This window comes from Oryctolagus cuniculus, chromosome 6 (genome assembly GCF_051225735.1).
Source record: "Oryctolagus cuniculus isolate XC-2025 breed Fujian yellow rabbit chromosome 6, ASM5122573v1, whole genome shotgun sequence".
Taxonomy (NCBI): domain Eukaryota; kingdom Metazoa; phylum Chordata; class Mammalia; order Lagomorpha; family Leporidae; genus Oryctolagus; species Oryctolagus cuniculus.
The window spans coordinates 11,747,371-11,771,238 of NC_142872.1; the positions used below are offsets into that span (position 1 = coordinate 11,747,371).

The 23,868-nt window shown below is 39.1% G+C and overlaps 1 protein-coding gene across 7 annotated transcripts in view; it reads left to right on the forward strand.

The window, feature by feature from the left end:
* The window catches only part of PRR16 (proline rich 16), a 193,076-nt gene that overhangs the window by 105,826 nt on the left and 63,382 nt on the right, over positions 1 to 23,868 (forward strand). The window contains exon 1 of one of the 7 annotated variants that reach the window (XM_089334845.1): positions 12,859 to 13,001. The exons of 5 other annotated variants lie outside the window; for them this stretch is intronic. In XM_089334845.1, coding sequence (XP_089190971.1) covers positions 12,933 to 13,001 — 69 coding nt within the window. In that variant the 5' untranslated portion in view covers positions 12,859 to 12,932. Of the gene's footprint in view, positions 1 to 12,858; positions 13,002 to 23,868 lie in introns of those variants that run through there. One more of the 7 variants, XM_089334844.1, reaches the window with a different exon arrangement.

The window sequence follows — 23,868 nt, forward strand, 5'->3', positions numbered from 1 at the left end:
TGACAATGAACTCACAACCTGAAATTCAGATATTCCTTACCTGTTCCTTATTTCTATTTGAAAACCATAGGACAATCAATTCTTTGATCTCTGTGTATCTAGCACAGGGTTCATAGGTTTCCCACCGTGAATCCTGGTTTCTAGGGGTAAAGTCTCAGGAAATTTCCTGGATCAGCGTCTTGCTCTGCCATTTCCTAGTAGGTCGATGGTTGTCTAATTCATGTCACCTACCTGGGCTTCAATTTTCTCTTCTGTAAAATAGGATTACGGATAAAACCCAATTGATAGGCTTATTACAAAGATTGAATGCGTAAGCTTTTTATTTTAATAAAGAATAAAATTTAAGCTCATTAGCCTAATTTTCCAGACTTTTTAGCATCTAGTTTAAAGGCACTCTGTGAAGCGTGTCTTCTTCCTTAAAGCTGTATGTGCTCTGCTTAGCCTGGAACGTGTCTGTAATTTCTGAGCACTTCCGTCGGCTCCCACTTCCACACTCTGTAGCTGCTACTCTTGAACTAGAAAGAACATCTTGTACCTGCTTCCCAATTTTCAGGAGATAGTAAATTCTCAAAGAATAAGAATTGTCCAGTCTGATAAAAAGTTGATTGCTACTTCCCACACACTCAGTGTGAGGCTATGAATTTAAGGCATTGGTCCTTGGACCAACTGGCAGAGGGCCACAAGCCAAAAAGAAATTAGATTCTGAATTTCTTTTTTTTTTTTTTTTAAGATTTATTTATTTATTTGAAAGTCAGAGTTACAGAGAGAAGGAGAGGCAGTGAGAGAGAGAGGTCTTCCATCCGCTGGTTCACTCCTCAGTTGGTCACAACAGCTGGAGTTGTGCTGATCCGAAGTCAGGAGCCAGGAGCTTCTAAGTCTCCCACACAGGTACAGGGACCCAAGGACTTGGGCCATCTTCCACTGCTTTCCCAGGCCATAGCAGAGAGCGGGATGGGAAGTGGAGCTGCTGGGATTCCAACCAGTGCCCATATGGGATGTCGGCACTGCAGGCAGCAGCTTTACTGGCTATGCCACGGCGTGGGGCCCGGAATTCTGAATTTCCATGTCAGGAAGGTAGCTTAGACCTTAGAATGGATTTCCCTTATGTGTGAGATGATAATGATTACACCTACCTTCTCTGCTCTAAGAGGCATACCCGTGGTGCTTTATTGATATGTACCCTTCTTATGAGGCTCCTCAGCTAGTTTCTGTTGTCTGTCTCAGACGTGATTTTCAGAAAACATTTCACTGTAAAAGTATTTCTTTCTCAAGAAATAATCAACCAAAGATCAGTGACAATATCAAATATTCCATTGCTTTCCCAGTGCCTCATGCCCAGCTTCTCCCCAGTGTAACTGTTCAAGGTCCAGTCCAGGTTCTGGCTTCCTCCTGTCTTCACTCACCCTTGCTTCAAAATGCCTAGAACAGCTTGTGCTTATCTTACTGTACCACCCAGTGCTGCTGTGTCATGCTCGACTTAATCAGAAATAGTGAGGAATTTGAGGGCGCTTGGCCTAATGTTTGTGTTCCCCATGGTATTTGTTAGTAGGAAAGTCTTTTTTTTTTTTTTTTTTTTTTTTTTGGACAGGCAGAGTGGACAGTGAGAGAAAGAGACAGAAAGAAAGGTCTTCCTTTTGCCATTGGTTCACCCTCCAATGGCCACCGCGGCTGGCACGCTGCGGCCAGCGCACCGCGCTGATCTGAAGGCAGGAGCCAGGTGCTTCTCCTGATCTCCCATGGGGTGCAGGGCCCAAGTACTTGGGCCATCCTCCACTGCACTCCCTGGCCACAGCAGAGAGCTGGCCTGGAAGAGGGGCAACCGGGACAGAATCCGGCGCCGCGACTGGGACTAGAACCTGGTGTGCCGGCGCTGCAAGGCGGAGGATTAGCCTAGTGAGCCGCGGTGCCGGCCCAGTAGGAAAGTCTTAATAAATGTTTTATGCTTACTCTGTTACAATTGTTGCTATCCCATGGTCACTGTGAAGTTTAAGTCATAGTTGAAGTTTTAGAAGTTTTACTTTTTTAAAAGAAAGCTGCAAACTCATATAACAAGAATTCTCAGCAGCTAGATTGACAGCTGAACTACTGAGGGACTTTAGAAGTCAGGCTGATGTGAGTCCACATCAGTCTGTGGCTCCTTCTAGATTTGTGACAGTTTTGGTTTCTGTAACTATAAAATGGAGTGTTGGGGAACGATTCTGTCGAAGGTAGAGTAAGTCCTTGCCTATAAAGTCAAATCCCTGCTTCCCAATGAGCATGTAGGACAAATTACCTATTGTTAATCATGATTTTACTAGTTTTGTTAATTCTGAGTCGAAATGAAAATTTATCACTCAAGATTGCTCATCCGCAATGTGGTATACAGTGGTGCACAATAAAGAAAACTTGTCTGATCTTTGTTAGACATTTTGATTTCTTTAGATTTAGCCTGATAGTACTCCAAATGATTCGAAAGCCAGTTGAAAAATTGTATACTTCGATTTTACAAAATGTTCATGGTTTGCAACAAGTTCTATGAGAATATATATATATATATATTCCAAATGTCCCTCTTCACCCATCACAGTCATTGTATTACAGACACTGTGAACATTTTTATAAATGGATATGACGTGTGACAAATAGTGTATACATTATAAATTATCTGTACCTTAACAAGTGAAGTATAAGATGTACTGTTTGGTTAATATAATAAATACAGTAGCTGATTTTATGGATTAAGGTGCAAACAGTTTATATGTTCACTTGCTTTGTTTCCTGAATTTCCTTTGTACCATCATTTCAAGAATACTCTACATGTCTGGGCTATATAGATCATATTGGTTGATTAAATTTTCAAGATTTTGGGATTTTATATAATACTGTCGTAAGCATAATTTTTTATTTTATTTTTTTAACTTTTATTTAATAAATATAAATTTCCAAAGTACAGTTTATGAATTACAATGGCTTTCCCCCCCATAAGTTCTTTTTTTTATTTAATAAATGTGAATTTACAAAGTGCAACTTTTGTATTGTTGTGGCTCCCCCCACCAACCTCCCTCCCTCCCACGGCCCTCCCCTCTCCCACTCCCTCTTCCATCCCGCCCTTCATCCAGTTTCATTTTCAATCACCTTCATATACAGAAGATCAACTTAGTATACACTAAGCAAGGATTTCAACAGGCTGCACTCACCTGTTTCATAGTAAAACACATTAAGGACAGAGATCCTACGGGGAGAGCATGTACCCAGTGACTTCCGTTGTTGATTTAACAATTGACACTCTTATTTATGATGTCAGCAATCACCCGAGACTCTTGCTATGAGCTGTCTAGGCTATGGAAGCCCCTTGAGTTCACCAACTCTGAACTTGTTTAGTCAAGGCCGTATCACAGTGGAGGTTCCTTCCTCCCTTCAGAGAAAGGTGCCATCCTCCTTGATGGCCTGTTCCTTCATAAGCATAATTTTTAAATATTGAACTTTAGCTATTAATATAATTGTAAATAGAAATGCCTAAGAGAGTTGAGAGATTCTTTGCCTTTTTCAAAAGTATTATTTAAAAATCTGAGTTTTAGGATGGCATCTTCTCTATTAAACAGATTAAAAATGTCTTTGCAAGAATAGTTTATGTTTCTATTTGATGTGCACAAGGTGAAAAGTCACAATTGCTATTACAGTCTTCATTTGTTAATGTAATACAGCAACCTGAATACTTATATGATATTTTGAACATCTGTCACTTTCATTATCAGATCATCTGAAAAGACAACCTGTCAGAACAGAAGCATTCTACTGTGTTATAGTTATGCCATACATGATGATGAAAATGTCATACCTTCTTCCAAAAATTGTGGTAATGAATTTAATTGGAATGAACGTGTTGCCTCCAAGACGCTTTTTTATATTTTATTTAAGGTAAAGAAATTTCATTTATTTGATATATACAGATAAAGAACATGTGACACTTCTCACCCCTACCCTCCCTCCCACCTGCACTCTGACCCTTCCTCCTCCTTCCTTATTCCCTGTCTTAATTTTTACAGTGATCTACATTGTTTACTTTAAAATGATAAGATTAATCCTCTACCAAGTAAAGAGTTCAACAAACACTAAGAAGAAAAAAACACTGTTCCCAAGAGTATAGAGAAGGGCTGTAAACAACCATCAAATCTCAATATGTCACTTTCACCCTAATACATTCACATTTTTGGTATTCTATTAGTTACCACAGATTAGGGAAAAACATGGTGTTTGTCTTTTGGGGACTGGCTTATTTCACTAAGTACAATGGTTTCCAGTTGCATCCATTTTGTTACAAAAGACAGGAATTCATTCTTTCTGATGGGTGAGTAGTATTCCATATTGAACATACACCATGAGTTCTTTTTTCAGTCATCTGTTGATGACAGTTGGATTGAGTCCATATCTTAGCTGTTGTCAGTTGAGCTGCAGTGAACATGGGGGTACAGATAACTGTTTGATATGCTGATTTCATTTCATTTGGGTAAATTCCCAGGAGTGAGATTATTGGGTCATGTGGTATATCTGTTTTCAGCTCTGAGGTATCCCCAGTCTGTCTTCCACAGTGACAGTGCTAGTTTACATTCTGACCAACAGTGGATTGGGGTACCTTTTCCTCCACATCCTCACAAGCATTTATTGTTTGTTGATTTCTGTATGAGAGGCATTCCAACATGATTGAGGTGGGTTTTTTAATTTGCATTTCCCTGCTGACTAGTGATCCTGAGCATTTTTTCATGTGTGTATTGGCCATTTGAATTTCCTGTTTGGAAAAATGCCTGTTCAAGTCCTCTGCCCATTTCTTAACTGGATGGTTTTGTTGTTAAGTTTCTTGAGCTCTCTATAGATTCTGGATATTAATTCCTTATCAGTTGAATAGTTTGCAAATATTTTCTCCAGTTCTTTCTGTTGCCTCTTCACTTTGCTGAATGTTTCTGTTGCAGTGCAGAAGCTTCTCAGCTTGGTGCAATCCCATTTGTCTATTTTGATTTTGATTGCCTATGATTCAGGGTCTTCTCCAAGAAGTCTTTGCCTATGCCAATTTCTTGCAGTTTCCCCAATGTTCTCCTCTAGTAATTTGATGGTATCAAGTCATAGATTCAGATCCTTGATCCATTTTTAGTTGATTTTTGTATAAGGAAATGGTCTTATTTCATGCTTCTGCATGTGGAGATCCAGTTTTTCCAGCACCATTTTTTGAAGAGACTGTCCATTCTTCAGGGATTGATTATAGCATATTTGTCAAAGATTAGTTGCTTGTAGATGTGTGGATCATTTTCTGGAGTTTCTATTCTGTTCCATTGGTCTACATGTCTATTTTTGTGCCAGTATTATAGCTGTACAGTTTAATTATAACTGTTTGGTAGTATGTATTGATATCTGTTATTATGATTCCCCCAGCTTTATTTTTGTTGTATAAGATTGCTGTATCTATTCAGGGTCTCTTATTTTTCCATATGAATTTTACTATTATTTTTTTCTAGATCTGAGAAGAATGTCATTGGTACTTTGTTTAGAATTGCATTGGATCTGTAGTAATGACATTTTAATGATATTAATTCTTCCAATCCAAAATCATGGGAGACTTTTGCCTTTTTTGTGTCTTCCTCTATTTCTTTCTTTAATGTTTTTTTAATTTTCATTATAGAGTCTTTGACCTTCTTGGGTAAATGTATTCAAAGGAACTTAATTTTTTTCAGTAGCTATTGTGAATGGAATTGATCTTAGAAGTTTTTTCTCATGCATTGTATTGTATGTGTGTACAAAGGTTATTGATTTTTGCATGTTACTTATGTTGTGCCACTTAACCAACCTTTTTTTTATAAGTTCTAATCATCTGTTAGTGGAATCTATTGGTTCCCTTATATATAAAGAGTCATGTCATCTACATCTTGTATGTTATCAAAAGCTTTCTCTGCACCTAATGAGATAACTATATGGTTTCTATTTTTTGGTTTGTTAATGTGATGTATTCAGATTGATTTGTGAATGTTGAACCATTCTTGCATACCAGGGATAAATCCCACTTGGTCTGGGTGAATGATCTTTCTGATATTTTGTTAGATTCTGTTAATTAATATTTTATTGAGGATGTTTACATATATATTTATCAGGGATATTGGTGTAATATAGTTCTCTGTTATATCTTTTTCTGTTTTGGGAATGAAAATGATGCTGGCTTCATAGAAAGAATTTTGAGGGACATAGAAAACCTAAACAGCCCTATAAGCAAGACAGGAATTGAGTCAGTAATAAAGACCCTCACAACAAAGAAAAGCCCAGAACCAGGTATCTTCACTGCTGAATTCTACCAGACTTTCAAAGAACTAATTCCAGTTATTCTCAAGCTATTTAAAACAGTTGAAACTGAGGGAATCATCCCAAAGACTGTTTTTCAAACATAAATTTCAAGTGAAAATACTCTACTCACTACTATGAAGTAGATTTGTACACCTGTAGAATAAAATGTAGAGTAACTCCAGAGCAGTCAGAGCTGTATTCTGTACAGTGAGAGCTTAAGAGTAAATGTTCTTGACTCAACTCACAGTTGATGCAACCAAGTTATAAAATGCTATATTTAGGACCAGATAATTTGTTTTATTGTGTTTTGACACATAGTAGATCCACTGATATAATCCTTTTATATGAGGTATGTAAATCATAATAAATCGGAATTTTTTCATACTGCGACTTTAAGAAGTAGGAGGTAGTATGTACCAATGCCATCTCACTAGTCCCAGTGATCAATTTCTGTTCACAATTGATCATAATGATAGGACTAAGAACCAAAGGGATCACATAAACAAGAATAGTGTCTGCAAATACTAGCTGATAGAATAAAAAAGCAAGAGAACGATCCAACATGGGAAGTGAGATACACAGCAGACCTATAGAATGGCAGATGTCCTAAACAGCACTCTGGCCTCAGAATCAGCCCTTAAGGCATGCAGATCTGGCTGAAATGCCCATGAGAGTATTTCAGGCATGGAAAGCCAAGGCACTCTCGGAAAAAAAAAAAAAAAAAAAAACCCTAAATGAAAGATCTCCGCGAGTGAGATCCCAGTGGAAAGAATGGGTTATCAAAGAAGGAGGTACCTTTCTCTGAAGGGAGGAGAGAACTTCCACTTTGACCATGGCCTTGTCTAAATATGATCAGCATCAGTGAACTCAGGGGGCTTCCATAGCCTTGGCAGCTCATGACAAGAGCCTAGGGTGATTACTGATGCCATAAACAAGAGTGTCAATTTGTTAAGTCAACAACAGGAGTCACTGTGCACTTACTCCTCATGTAGGATCTCTGTCCTTAGTGTGCTGTACATTGAGATTTAATGCTATAACTAGTACTCAAACAGTATTTTTCACTTTATGTTTCTGTGTGGGAGCAAACTGTTGAAATCTTTACTTAATGTATGCTAAACTGATCTTCTGTATATAAAGAGAATTGAAAATGAACCTTGATGTGAATGGAAGGGGAGAGGGAGTGGGAAAGGGGAGGGTTGCGGGTGGGAGGGACGTTATGGGGGGGAAGCCATTGTAATCCATAGCTGTACTTTGGAAATTTATATTCATTAAATAGAAGTTAAAAAAAAAAAACTGAAAAAAAAGAAAAAAAAACACAAGTGCTTTCAAAATTTAAACTGTCTTGTCCCAATAAATAAAAATTTTAAAAGAAAAAAAAAGAAGTAGGAATTGGCAAGCAGTAGAACCATAATCTTTTGCACTAGTTTTATTTCAAAAACAATTTGAAACATAATTGTTCAACACTTTATCTTTGCTTTTTTGTGCCTACTCTGCCTATGCCTTATCCTTAGGAGAACTGTAATTCATTGTTTGAATTTAGATGTCTCCCAATCATAGTGAATAATTGACTAAGGAATCTTATAATTATTATTTTATAGAACATTTTAAGTATTTTGTTATCGTGTTAACATTTTATTAACATGTCTCCCATATAATATCCCAGAATTTCAAGGTTATATGGTCTGTTTTCTTGAGTAGCTTCCAGTAATTGGAGCTAACCACACTAATAGATAGAAAAGCAGATGTATTTTATTTATTTGTTATTTCCATTTTAAATAGCTAATTAGAAACTAATGTATAACAAGAGTCTTAATATGAATTTGTAGTTGTCCTGTAATAATTTCCTTTTTATCAATTAGTGCCCATCTCTCATCTAAATACTTTAAGGGGTCTGACATTACTGTATCAGTTACAGTCATATTTAGGCAATGTAGCTTCCCAACTAAAATGTACTCTTAATATTTTTATCATTAAAAATATATACCTAAATATTTCCTGTCAACATGTAACAGTTTGTAAGCATATTTTCAGGCTGAGATCCAGATAGCAAGTTAATGAATTGGTAGTTACTGCAGAAAGTTAAGAGAATTCTCAGTATTAGAGACGCTGGGGAGGCGATTGTGGCGGCACAGAGGGTTAAGCAGATGTTCATGATGCCTGCTTCCTCTCTGGATGCCTGCTGATAGCCAGGCTGCTCCACTTCCAGTCCAGCTCCCTGCCAGTATTCCTGGGAAAATGTTAGAAAGTGGCCTAGGTGCTAGGGCCCCTGCCTCTCATGGGAGAGAACCAGATCAAGTTCTAGACTCCTGGCCTTAGCCAGGTCCAGTCCTGACTTTTGCAGCCATTTGAGCAGTAAACCAGCAAATGGAAGATCTCTGTCTCCACTCTGTAACTCTTTCAAATAAAGAAGCCTTTAAAAAGGTAAAGGTGGCTTTATTCTCAAGTATCAACACTTGGCGTTGAACTGCCTATGTAAAAATTGAAAAGCTTTTTCATGACTTTTAATTTTATCTACCTATCACACAACAGAGATTCCAATTTCTCTCCCTCCCTCTCTCTGTCTCTGTCTCTTTTGAATTCATTAGCCATAGTGGATGATTCATCCTCCTCCTACCCCTCTCCTCCCTTCTGTTTCCTCTCCATTTTTTTGGTCATTTTTGTTAACATAAGGTACTTAAATGTCATGTACACTCTGGTACAAGGAGTAAGCTGTAGACAGGATGGTGAATTTGAATTACTTGGGGGAAGAACTAAGCGTTTATTTATTTATTGAGATGTGAGGAGCACCTAGTATTAGGCTTTTGAACACTGGATCCCACAGGCAATGATAAAACACTGTGATTATCAGCACCAATTGAAAGAAACTAAAACAAAATGTTTTATGCTTTTCCCTCTAGGTGATGAATATTTAATTTTCTTGAGATATTTTATGTTCTGATTGTATTGAAAGCCTAGGAAAATCCTGATGGCTGTCATACCATTGAAAGTTTTTGCAATTTTGAACCATTTAAGTATATCTTTTGCTTTTCTTCTTTGTTTTATATTTTCTTATTTTACTCTTCTGATTGTTAGCATAGTGGAATATTTCAGTCTTAGATAAATTGCAGAGGAGGAGAATAGTCAACAGCTTTGACTACATTGCTGCACTTTAACATAGCAAATGTTTTGCAGATTTGACTTAAAAATTTTTAAGTAAATATCACAAATATAATTGAAAAGCCCTGTATGTGGCCCCTAATTCCATTCCTTTTTTTTGTCTTCTTCTGTCTGTTAATATAAATAAAAATCCTGACTCTAGTGTTTGTTTTCATAATACATTCTAAAATATCTTGCACATACATATAATGCATAAATAACATGCATTCTTTGGTTAGGAATTACATCTGGTTTGTGTCATATATACTTACTGTCCAAAATGATTTTTCAAACAATAATATACTTTCTCAGGCTTATTATGTTTTATGCATTTTTACTGATACAAAGTACTGGATTCTATAATATATGAAATCTCCTTGTATAGATATACCATAGTTTATTTACTTACTTATCTGTTGATTCACAGTTTAATTTTCTAAGTCTTGTTACAAAGGATTTTAAAATGCTATCTGAGGGGGACAAGACACCACAAAAATAAAAAGAATCATCAGGAATTACTACAATGAGCTGTATGCCAACAAATTGGGAAACCTAAAAGAAATGGATAGATTCCTAGATACATACTGTATACCAAAATTGAGTCATGAAGACATAGAAAACCTAAACAGACCAATAACCATGACAGAGATTGAATCAGTAATAAAGACTGTCCCAGGAAAAGCCCAAGACTGGATGGCTTCATGGCTGAATTATACAAAACATTTAAAGAAAAATTAACTCCAATTCTTATCAAGCTATTCAAAACAATTGAAAGGGATGGAATCCTCCCAAACTCTTTCTATGAGGCCAGCATAATTTTTTTTTTTTTTTGAAAAACCTGTTCAAGTCCGCTGCCCATTTCCTAACTGGATTGTTTGTTTTGTGTTGTTGGATTTCTTGAGCTCTTTATATACTCTCGATATTAACCCTTTATCAGTTGCGTAAGTTTGTAAATATTTTTTTCCATTCTGTCCCTCGCATCTTCACTTTGATCAATGTTTCTTTTGCAGTGCAGAAGCTTCTCAGCTTGATATTATCTCATCTGTCCATTTTGGCTTTGATTGCTTGTGCTTCTGGAGTTTTTTCCAAGAAGTCTTTTCCTATGCCAATGTCTTGCAGAGTTTTCCAAATGTTCTCCAGTAATTGGATGGTATTGGTTCATAGATTTAGGTCTTTGATCCATTTGAGTGTGTTTTTGTACAACATGTGAGGTAATGTCTAGTTTCATACTTCTGTAGGTGGAGATCCAGTTTCCTGAGCGTCACTTGTTCAAGAGACTCTTCTTGCTCCAGGGATTGATTTTAGCTCCTTTGTCAATGATAGGTTGGTTGTAGATGCTTGGATTGATTTCTGGAGTTTCTATTCTGCTCCATTGGTCTATCCATCTGTTTTTGTGCCAGTACCAGGCTGTTTTTTTTTTTTTTTTTTTTTTTTTTTGACAGGCAGAGTGGACAGTGAGAGAGAGAGACAGAGAGAAAGGTCTTCCTTTTGCCGTTGGTTCACCCTCCAATGGCCGCCCCGGCCAGCGCGCTGCAGCCAGTGCACCGCGCTGATCTGAAGGCTGGAGCCAGGTACTTATCCTGGTCTCCCATGGGTGCAGGGCCCAAGCACTTGGGCCATCCTCCACTGCACCCCTGGCCACAGCAGAGGGCTGGCCTGGAAGAGGGGCAACCGGGACAGAATCTGGCGCCCCGACCGGGACTAGAACCCGGTGTGCCGGCGCCGCTATGCGGAGGATTAGCCTAGTGAGTCGCGGCGCCGGCCCAGGCTGTTTTGATTACAGCTGCCCTGTAGTAGGTGTTGAAATCGGGTTTTGTGATATCCCCGGCTTTGTTTTTGTTGTACAAGATTGCTTTCACTATTTGGGGTCTCTTGTGTTTCCATATGAATTTTAGCATCAAACTTTCTACACCTGAGAAGAATGTGTTGGATTTTTATTGGGATTGCATTGAATTTGTAAATTGCTCCTGGTAGTAGGGACATTTTGATTATGTTGACTTCCCATCCATGAACATGGAAGATTTTTCTATTCTTTAATTTTTCCTTCTATCTTTTTCTTTATTGTTTTGTAATCTTCATCACTGAGATCTTTGGCATTCTTGGTTAAATTTATTCCAACGAGGCGCCGGCCACCCATTTGCTTTTATTAATGCCATTTTGTAAGCCCTAGAATCCGTGCAGTGTGATAATACAGTTACTCAATCTTTTGATGAGATTTTTCCTTGTTCATAGTTTAAATTTTCTGTACTTTTAGTATTTATATTTTATTAATTTTTCAATATATTATGGAAAATCAAGTTACAACTTTCTCAAAATATGAGACAATATAATCCATGATTTAAAGAAGTAAGTTGAAGACTTACTGTTGTTATTGTAATATATTTAGATTCATACGTACAGTCTTAGTTTGTGCATTCTAACCTAGTAAACCTTTTGCTCTCCTTTCCTTTCTGATTATTTGTTTGTTTCTTGCTTCATGGAGGGCAGTAGTTTTTTTGCACTATGTTTTTGTTCTTAGGTGGAAAGCTGTAAATGATGATTCTTTCCTTGTCTCCCCGAGTTGAGGTTTAAAACCATGTGCAAGTTATAAATAAAAGTGTAACCTTTCCAAATATTTGACTCAACACTTAGAAATCTTGGGGGCCACCACCCCAAAGAGTAACATTTACTTTAGAAGTGGTATTTCTGTTTCTGTACAGGTTTCTTTAGTTACTCAGATACTCATTTCTTTCGTGAAGCTGAGTGTTACTCAGTTTTTCATTGTCCACCCGTAAGACAGAAAACATTAGTGCTCTGTATAATGTCTCAATTTGTTTTTTTTTTGTTTGTTTTGACAAGTAGAGTTAGTGAGATAGAGAGAGAGAGAAAGGTCTTCCTTCCATTTGTTCACCCTCCCAAATGGCCGCTACGGCCAGCATGCTGCGCCAATCCAAAGCCAGGAGCCAGGTGTTTCTTCCTGGTCTCCCACGCAGGTGCAGGGCCCAAGCACTTGGGCCATCCTCCACTGCACTCCCGGGCCACAGCAGAGAGCTGGACTGGAAGAGGAGCAGCCGGGAAAGAATCTGGTGCCCTGACCGGGACTAGAACCCAGAGTATTGGCACCGCATGCAGAGGATTAGCCTAGTGAGCCGTGGCGCCGGCCAATAATGTCTCAATTTGTTCAGTGGTTTCTTGTTCTTTTCTAAAAGAAAGTTTAGTTTTCTATATCTCCTTAGAGATAAATACAGTTATTTTTGAATTTTAGTTACAATGTTCAAAATTAGTTTTACTTACAATTGACTTTGTTTCCGTCTCTGATTTTGTTGCATTTGATTTAACACTTACCATTTTCTGAGTTTTTGCTACATTTTGTGAGTTTTGCTACATTTTCTCTGTTTACCTCTCCCAATCTAGCGGTCAGTGTCTGTCTCCACCTGTCCCCCAGCCCAGACCACGTCAGGTGGAAAGCAGGTCTTTGCTGATATAGTTGAGCCCATCACTCAGCTGCTAGGCAGATGGATCGATTTCTTCTTCCCTGCTCACAAGATGCTGATGCTGTTCTCTATCTTTATGCCAAGAACCAGGTAGGACTGCTGGGAGTTGTGGTGCAGAGGTTTTCTTCTTCAGCTGTGACTCTCTCAGAGCTCACTATAGTTGTAAGTCAGCCCTCTTAGTTTCTGTTCCTGCACAGGAGCCGTGTGAACGTGCGTCCACCACTGCGAAGCAAGGTCAAGGTCCCACTCACCACCTCCCATTGCTTCCGTGGCCTTACCAGAAGAGAATGTCATTGTGGAGCCCAGCTCTGCTTTGTTGTTGTTTGTTTGTTTTTTTCTGTTTATATTTTATTGTTCGCTCTTATGTTGGAGTACCATGGTGTGCATAAAAACAAATACTTGTGGAGGTTGGTTTTAGTTTAGTGCTTAAGACACCAGCTAAAGGGGTCAAAGGGCTAGTGCTTTAGTGGAGTAGTTTTAAGTATCTGCCTGCAGCACCAGCATCCCATATGGGTGCTGATTCAAATTCTAGCTGCTATACTTCTGATGCAGCTCCCTGCTGATGGTCTGGGAAACCAGTAGATGATGGCCCAAGTGCTTGGGTCCCTGCACCTGCATAGGAGACCTAGAAGAAACTCCTCCTGGTTTCTGGCTTTGGATTGGCCCAGCTCTGGCTGCTGCGGCTATCTGGGGAATGAACCAATGGATGAAAGACCTTTCTCTCTGTCTCTCCCTCTCTCCATACTATGCCTTTCAAGTAAACAAATCTTTTATAAAATTAAATTAAAAGGACACCAGTTAAGATGCTCAACTCTTACGTGAACTCCTGGGTTTGATACAGGCTATGGCTGCTGACTCCAGGTTTCTGCTAATACAGACCCTGGGAGGCAGCAGGTGATGGTTCATGTATTTGGGTTCCCACCACCCATATGGGACACCTGGATTTAATTCCTGGCTCTTGATTTCAGCCTGGCCCAGCCCTGGTTGTTGGGGGAGGGGGCATTTCTGGAAGTGAACCTGCAGATGAGAGCTTTCTTTATCTGTCTGTCCCTTTCTGTCTTTTACCTCTCAAATAAAATCAAGTTACTTGTTATGCCATTTTCACTTATTTTTTCCCCTTTGTTATTGAACCCACTCAGGGTTATCTTCTTGGCTTTGGCCTAAAAGAGTGAAGTGACATGTATTTCATGTATTTTTCATGTCTCTTCAAAGTGTTTTCAGTTTTGTCACTGACTTATTTGATCAATTTATAACAAAGATTGAGATTACGGTTTAAAAATTTAGAAACTGAGCAGAGAGTGAATGACCTGTAGGGAGCAGCATGTTCACTGTAATAGGACCAAGGTTAATAATCTGGTTATGTGGTTTTCAGACCAGTGAACTTTAGAAAAAAAGTACTTCCACAAAGTGCACGGATTATTCAATTCTATACCACACACACACACACACACACACACACACGTATATATCTATGTATAACTTTGTCACCTGCATTTCACACACTTTATTTTCTATTCAATTGGCTATTTTTGAAATTTGCTTTTGTGACCAATCTGATGATCTTAGGAAAATCTGTGGTAAATTATTTGTTTTACCTGTGTTAGCTAGAGACATTTAGCCCTACCATCATCCCCGTGATTAAATATTACCTAAAATGTAAGAAATGTTTTTTGAGTATTTAATAGGAAAGGAAGATCTGTTTGTACCTGGCTCATGGGCACCTAGTGGGATCTGGTTCAACTGGTCTAAGAATGAATTTGAAGCAGTAAAATTCACCCATAACTTACAGCAGCATTGTTCATGTAGACAGTTGTAAAATACCTATCAGAGTTTACGTACTTTTCGAAGACCTCTTTTCACCTTTCACTAAGATGTGAGCACCGCCTTTCATACATTTTCGTCACCTTCACAAAGACAGCAGGATCCCACCAGAGCTGCCCCACCTCATAAGGAAGCTTTCCACTGACTTCCTTAAGTCATACTGTCAGGGTGGTGTTGTTGGCGATTGCTTTGTTTCCTTCTAACTGTTTTATTTCCTGGAGCTTGTTGCTTTTGTGTGTGTGTGTGTGAGAGAGAGAGAGAAAGAAAGAGAATGAATATGAATATTATGGTAAATTCTTTTCAAATGGAGAGACTTTTAAATTTTACACATGCTGAGCTGTTTTCTTGCTTCCCTGTTTCCTTATGTCTCTTAGAAACATGTGCGGTGTTTTGTCTTGAACCTATGTTGATACGAAATGAAACCCACAGCCTGCCAGTAGCGCAGTGGTGGGGTAAGATTTAACCTCCTGTGCATGATCTCAGGCATCTTGTTCAGCCCTTCCTGATGATCCTATGCTTGAAATGCTTGAAGTGAAAACACTGTTTTATTCAAAGCAGGTTTCCTAAGCCAGGTCCCTAACCTACCTTTCCAACCAAACTGATGCCTCTGAGCCCATTTTATGCAGAAGTGAAAACCAGCACTGGTATTTTCACTTATGTTAATTACATTAGTATTCAAACTAGGAGGCAGAAGAGAAGATTCTGTAATACAAAGCTACCCCACTAAAGTAGAAACAAAAATATAGACATATTTTCATGGAGAGGGTGAGTTTAACCCTCAATAGTTCAATGATGGCAAGCACTTTAATAGAAAAAAATGGCTAGAGTGCTTATTAATATACTGTATAAAATAACTTAGACCTATTAATTATAGAAATATTTCTTTAAGGTAGATTTTGTAAACTTGTTTTCAATTATAAAACTGGACTTCTTTGAGAAATATATTGCAATAATTGTCAGCTCTCTCTGATTTAACTCTTTGTTCTCTCTATCATGATATAGGTTCTGTATGTTTGACCAACAGAACATATGCAGGAATTAACCTATTTCTGTTGGATTTTTGGAATATCAACTAGGATCATCATTCCCATTACACTTTTTCCAGAATGAGAAATGTATCAAAAAGAGATTTTTATCTTGTTGGTTTTCCTCAGTATTCTTTGAGGAAAATTCGAACTTGAAACAGTTCATATTCAGAAGAAAGCTGACAGTGCATCCCCCCAAAATTGTATCTCCTCAGAAAATTTACTTTACTTCTATGAAAAAGCATGTTTTTATTTTATAGCTTCATTAGAGTATATTTCACATGTCCTACCATTCTCCTGTTTGTGCAATTTAGTGGGTTTTTTTGGTAAATTTTATTTTTCATTTAAAAATTTTAGTTAAATACAAGAGAAATTGCCATTAAATCTGTTTTGATATACAATCTAATGGTAGTAGCTGTGTTCACAATATTGTGTAGTCACCACCAATATCTGTTTTCAAAACTTTTTGTCACCAAAACAAAAACTGTAACTCCCCATCTCTCACTAGCCTCAGCCCTTAAAAACCTCTAGTCTGCTTTGTTAGAAAAGAGGAAGGAATATGTGCATTCCTTGTTTCACTTGGCTTCTCTTTTCAAATTATTTAGGGACCTTTCCCAAATTATCGTGGAAACAGATGTTAGAAATCTTCAACAGTTTCTCCAGAAATGCACAATATGGGAAAAACTATGCATGGATTTCAAAAAATTGCACTAAATTAAACTCACACTAAATCATTCTAGGTTGTAGAAATAAGATCTAGTTTGAGACACTCAGAAGGATAAGGCATCAGTTTGAGAAGAACCACTTTCACAGCCACACACATTCTGCTAAACTTGAAGCGTGAACAAATATCAAATTTATGCTTAAGCTTGAGCGAGAAAGTGGTGAAGCCATTGATGCTTTATAAGAAGTTTAGAGGGAAGAATGCCGCCAATGAACTCAGCAGTTTCCAAATGACTCCCTCATTTTGGGAAAATTGAGATGATATTGAAGATGAAGCCCATGGTAGCAGAGCATCCACATCAATCTGCAAGAAAAAAAATTAATCTTGTTCATGTTCTAATTGAAGAGGACTGATGATAAGCAGCAGAAGCAATAGCCAGTCCCGTAGGCATTTCAGTTAGTCCACGTTACAGAATTCTGATTGAAAAATTAAAAGTAGAACAAGCTTTGTACTTGATGGGTGCTAAAACTGCTGCACCCCTATCAGCTGCAGGCAAGAGCAGAGCTTTCGGTGGAAGTTTTAAACGAGCGGAATGAAGATCTGGAAGCACTGTTGGGAGATTTGAAACAGGAGGTGGACCATGGCTTTTCCAGTACAGTCCTGAGGCGAATGCACAGTCAACACAGTGGCTCCCAACAGGCGGGTGATCGAGTCAGAGCCAAAGCAGAGAGGAGAAGAGCTAGCTAGGGTCATGGTAGCAGCTTTATACGAGGCTCAAGGCAGGTGGCTTGTTGAGTCTGGAGGCCCGTGGAGCTGTAGCATCAGCAGTTGATGATGGCATTGGAAGTAGAAAAACGCCTAGGAGAGCATCAGAGTGCTTCCCCAGCATGGGAGTGCTCTTGCCCATCCCCTCACCAAAGGCGATTTGGAGAAGCTTCTAGTACAAAAGGCAACTACCTTACAGTCCCGATGTGGCTCCTTCTGATTTCCTTTTTATCTTAATCTTTAAAAATCTTTAATGGACGCCTGTTCTGCCTCAGTGAGTCATGGCAAATGATAGCTCTGACATAATGAAATCGGTCCTCGATTCTTTAGGGACATACCAGACATGTATGTCATCCTTCACAAAAGTTTTTTGGGCTTTATGGAGCTTAGGCTGATAAATAAACTTTAAATGAGGGTACTTAGAAAGTTGGTGTCGTGACGAAAGTGTGCATGGATTTCAAAACATGTTTACACCAAAATGAACTTAAATCTGTTTTCCGCGAACTTTTGAATTCCCCTATAGGATGATCTCGAGATACGGAGCTATTTAACTGAGCCCTTACACAGTGAAAAATTTCAGGATTAAAAACAATAATGTAAGCGTGAAAGTAAGACTTGGGGTAATCGTGTCTTATCAAATTATTCCCTTCTGTCTCTAGCTAAAGTCTGAATTATACATCTTAAAATGTTTTACTGAGATTTAAATACTTAGGACTGCTGCATGTGTATATCCTACATTACTTAGACAATTGAAAAAGCATAGAAGTAGAGATAAAAATAGCGTTTTTATTATCTGGATATCTGCACTCCATTGTCTTTCCCATTTCTGAAGATTGTTCTTGGAATCATAATAGCTTCAAACTGCGGGCAGTTGTTGCAGTTTCTCCTCCGTTCCCGTGATGGTCACAGAGATACTTTTCCCAGCGCACTTGGTCCTGCAGATTGACAGGCCTCTCCGAGGTACTCGTCTCCTTAGTCTGTGGCTGGTCCTCCTGCTCTGCCTACTAAGTAAGGACACCCAGCTTCAGGCAGCGCGATCCCAGCTGTTTGTGGCGCCCTGCACACACGCACTTCAGCACCTTGGACCTCTCTGCTGAAAAGGCAGATGCAGAGCAGCTTCTCACTACTTGACACAGAGATCTGGCAGGGGCGGGTTTCTCCCTCACTGTCCATCTCTTTGCTAGTGACAGTGGAATAAGTGTCCTTGTACTTTGAAGGTACCTGGTCCAAAATTAAGTACTGGCTTGAAGGACTGTGCATCATAACTGCACTATTCTTTTAGTTAAGCATGGCCGTGTGAGCTTTTAGTTTTCAGATAATATTAATGGAATATGTGTGATTTAAAGATAAAAAAAAGTTTCAATACATACATGTTTGATTTTTTTTAAATAGACTGTCTTGTGCTCTAAAATGCAGTGAGTGAAATGATTTTCTTGTAACATTCAGTGAAAGATGTGTAGATTACTTCCACTTATCGCCAGTGTCATTCACAATGAGTAATAATGTATGTATTCCTTTGAAATGGAGCATGCAAGTGATGATCTTATTAAGATTCTGAAAATGTCCATTTGAATTTTCGTGTAGTTAGAGGGTAGTGAAGAGGTCATTAAAAGCTCTGTTTTCTGGTACATAGCTCTTATGGGCAGACATGTTAGCATTGTTTCCTGGGTTAGGATCACAGAGGAAGCATGCAGTCAGTAGTCCAGCAGAGACTGAAGGGCATATCACACAGTTCACCTGCCCAGGAATTTAGATATGGGTTGGCTAGAATCTAACTTGCTCCAAGTCTAGGTAAAGCAAAGAAAACCTAATAATTAAGCATGAATTTTCAAACTAGGATTATATTCTATTATTTAATTTCTGGTTTTATGAATAACACAAAGCACAATCAAAACCAGCATTAATATTTTAGTAATGATATGTATTAGATTTGCTAGTCAGATTTAATACCTTTTTAATTGTGTTTAAGTTGAAATTAGTTTAAATTTTATACATTTCATTTTTTCTGTTCTTTCTATAAAATCTTGAGATATTCCATGGAAGGTGATGTTTTACATTTTTTTTCATAATTGTTTAAGCATATTCACATAACTCTGGACTCCATCCTCATAAAGACATTACCACATAATTTATATCTGGGTTTCTATTGGGGACAAAATAAGTTTAAAAAAATCTGAAGTTTTATTTTATTTAATTCATACAGTTTCATTATATACGTCTATTATATGTAACTAAATTCAGGTCTTAAAATTCATTTACATCCTAACCTTGCCCTTGCTCAGTTTGAACGGTGATACGTTGATACAAAGTGCTCTCTTATTAAGGCATCATTTCATTAGCACATAGTTTAGGTGATTGCTACTAAAAACTGAACCCTGTGTTTTGATTCTTCATATCCGGCCATACAGCTCATTTAAGAAATCTAGACTGAGATTGTTCTAGTGCTGCGGTACTTACTCAAGAGCTGAGATTTAATTAAGTGGATTTAGCCAATAAACAAATCTCCTCTGATTCTCCAGGGCTGGAGTTACAAACAAAAGTAAGAGGTCATCACTTCCCCTCAGTGCTGTGGTTGGATATTGATTAGCATTTGAATGGAGCTTGCCTAAGCTAAGCACTTTGCCACAGGTGGATTCAATTGATGGATATTTGTAGCTTGTGGGCTATGCTGTATGTTTGATTCCAAGACAAAATCTGATGGCTTAATACAGAGACATCTTATTCATCCATAAGCAGGCTGTGGAGCAGTCATCTGAGCCACTTTACCATGATATGTCGCTGACCATAGGGAGATAGGGTACTGTGGCAAGCTCAGTGTGAAACCTTCTGCAATTCATGAGAAATACACTCACCACTCATCCTTGCACCCAGGGATTTTTTTGCATCTTGATGGATAAGGAAATGCTCAGGATGGAGTTACCAGAATAGGTTATGGATATTGATGAATTCTGCAAGCCTAAAAATGTAAACGCACGATTGACTACTATTCAGATTGAAACTGTCCTAGTTTCTCAGGCCAGGTTCTGTTATTTCCCAAGTCTAATGAGAACCAGAAGTTTAGGGATTTTCCCTCGAAAGTGAACAATAAGAGTACTCTGCGTGATTGAAATAGAGATTCCTATTTTACATCAAATGTTTGTGAGATAATTTCAAACCTTTTCTGCTTGGGTTTGCTTAGCCTTGTCTACGACTGTCTAAAATACATGAAGGGAATAAATGAACAAATAAACGTTTGGTTGGAGTTGGCAGGAAAGTTCTGTCGCTGAACAAGATCACGTTATGGCTGGAAAGGTTTGGTAATAGTTTTATTTCCACTGTGCAAAGCCAGATAATCTCAGCCAAGCAGCAGAACAGCATCTGTAGTCAAAATGAGGAAAGTGGTGGCAATTATGAACGTTAGTGAATTCTGGCAGCACACACCATGTGAGGAGGAACACATGAGCACGTAGGGCCTTGAGAATATTTGACACCTTGATTAATGGCAAGGCTTAAGTGCTTGGTCCAGAATGCTCCATTTTAAGCTGTTCTAAGAACCCGTGTCATTGCAGACTTGCATATATATTTTTACTGTTATGCACTTCCAGCTTCCTACCAGAAACAATAGCAAGCATTTTTACATGCTGACTGCGTGCTTTAAAAAGCATTATATACTTGGCAGGCGCTGTAGCTCACTTGGTTGATCCTCCGCCTGCGGCACCGGCATCCCATATGGGCGACGGGTTCTAGTCCTGGTTGCTCCTCTTCCAGTCCAGCTCTCTGCTGTGGCCTGGGAGGGCAGTGGAGGATGGCCCAAGTGCTTGGGCCCCTGCACCTGCGTGGGAGACCAGGAGGAAGCACATGGGTCCTGGCTTCGGATCGGCGCAGCGCTGGCCGTAGTGGCCATTTGGGGGGTGAACCAGCGGAACGAAGACCTTTCTCTCTGTCTCTCACTGTCTGTAACTAACTGTCAAAAAAAAAAAAAAAGCATTATATCTTTTTCATATATGAGCTCATTTCATTTCTGCATCAACCCTGTGAGGCCAGTACTTTTTCTTTTAATCTTCCTTTCAGATGTCGGAAAAGAGAAAATCAAGGAATTAAGTTCCTTGTCTGTGGTTACTGTAGTGGGTCTGACTGTGGAAGCTATACTTCTCTGATTTCTTGGGATAAAGAATGAAATGTTAATGTTCAAGAGGAAAATTTGTATTATCTTCAGAAGACCATTGGAGCTTTTTAAAAATTAATGACCATTTTTAATGAAGTGTTTTTGAGGGGAGGGGAGAGTAGAATATATAAACTCTTAAGTATTAATATGAAAAGCACATTTTAACTATTGCTTTATTTTTCCACTTCAACAGTTATAACTTTATGAATCTCTGATTTTTGTCAATACTGGGGAATATTCCATGTAGATTTAAAGAAATATTGAAAAATTTGGTTGCTATCCTACTGAGTGTTGAATTTTTAAATGTTTTAATTAGAGGACATAATAATTACTGTATAATCATGTATTAGATTATTTAAATAGTATTTTCATCCAAACTTTATAATTTATTATTTTTTAAGATTTATTTATTTATTTGAAAGAGTTAGAGAAGGAGAGGCAGAGAGCAAGAAAGAGAGAGGTCCTCCATCCACTGGGTAACTCCCCAGTTGGCTGCAATGGCCAGAGCTGCACCCATCGGAAGCCAGGAGCCTGGAGTCTCTTCCAGCTCTCCCACACAGGTGCAGAGGCCCAAGGACTTGGGCCATCTTCTACTGCTTCCCCAGGTCATAGCAGAGAGCTGGATCAGAAGTAGAGCAGCTTGGACACAAACTGGCATCCGCATGGGATGCCAGCACTGCAGGCGGCAGCTTTACCCGCTACGCCGCAGCACTGGCACCTAGAATTTATTACTAATAGAAATGTTTCTTATAATCCATGTGTGTAATAAAGTGTGGGCAAGGACTGTGGGCATTATATTCATTCTCATGTTCTCAGCAAATAAAATGGCTGTCAGCACACAGTGTTCAGTTTGTTAATGAATGGTGGATGATGAATTTAAATATTTTGAGCTTATTCAAAAATAAAATGTTTTCTTTTTTCTCCTACATATTAAACATTATTTTTAATGAGTAAAAATAGTAACATAGGCAATAGTAAGAATTTGAAGCAATTGTGCCCTTTTCTCAATCCCCACCCCAAGCTGGTGTTCTTGAGTTCGGATAGGAAGGAGAAGTTCTCATTGGTTCTGAGCAGTACCCTGTAAGCAGCTGATGAAAGGATAAATGGATGATTGAGCAAACTGTATGATTTAAGCTTTTGTCCTTTTATTCATACTTAGTTTGAAGAGGTCACAGGTGTAGCCGCCACAGTGTTTGGGTGGCTTATATCAAAGGCATAAGACAGGAATGAGGGGCTGCACGCTCTGAGCAATAACCTTGGATTTCTGGATTGAGCAAGCCTCACAGGCCATGAGCTCCTACTGTCTGCTGCAACTAATCATGCCGTATGTAGTATCACCACCAGGAGATCACTTAGCTTCTGTGTGAATACTCTCTTGTAACTTGGGGTTAGTGCCAGCTTTGGTACACGTGACTTCAGGGTGTTTTCCTAGTGGCTCAGCCCATTGGCACATCATGTACCAAGGTTGGGTTTCCTTAAACAAGGCATCTCTTCAAATATTTGAGGATAGCATTCATTTGCAGAGGCTGCTCTACACCACCGTACTACATGAGGCATTTTTGAAGTCAGTGTTGATGATGTGGATGGCTACCCCGTCTTTTCTGGATTACCCTCCCCAGAGCTGACCCTGTTTTGACTGTAAATATCTGACAGCGACAGTATCGAGCGTTGAATCATTAGTTATTTCTCTCAAGTTTCCAGTGATTCACTACAGTTTTCTCAGAAAGAAGAGGTGCTAAGTGAGTTTTCTGAGGACCTGATTGATTGGTCTGTGTTTAAGAGTGCATGTCTTCACTCACAGTGTAAGTCCTCCACAGGCACTTGCTCCAGACATCGTCATAGGTTGACATTCCTGTTTTCCGTCATGTGTACATTTTCATCAGTACTCCCTGTCCATTCATGCTGGGGCTTGCAACCCCATTCATAGCCCTTTGTACCTTGTTCCCTTCACCATGTTCTGGAAAATGAGAAGTAAATATACTGTTTTTTAAAGTTCTTTAATTTTTTTTTTTTTTTTTGACAAGCAGAGTGGACAGTGAGTGAGAGAGACAGAAAGGTCTTCCTTTGCCGTTGGTTCACCCTCCAATGGCCGCTGCGGCTGGCGCGCTGTGGCCGGCACTCCGTGCTAATCCGATGGCAGGAGCCAGGTGCTTCTCCTGGTCTCCCATGGGGTGCAGGGCCCGAGCACTTGGGCCATCCTCCACTGCACTCCCAGGCCACAGCAGAGAGCTGGCCTGGAAGGGGGGCAACCGGGACAGAATCTGGCGCCCCGACCGGGACTAGAACCCGGTGTGCCAGCGCCGCAAGGTGGAGGATTAAGCCTAGTGAGCCGCGGCGCCGGCCAAAGTTCTTTAATTTTTTAACAGAAGCCCCATAACCTACTCCCAGCTCCCCACATGATGAAACAAAACAGTGCTGCAGGTATCAGTGACAGCAGGATCTCAGGAAACACCCGGGAAGGTCAGCCCCACCTTGTCCATGATAATTTCTAGGAATTCAGATAGCACACTCCAGCATTTCTAAGAAATACACAGGTCT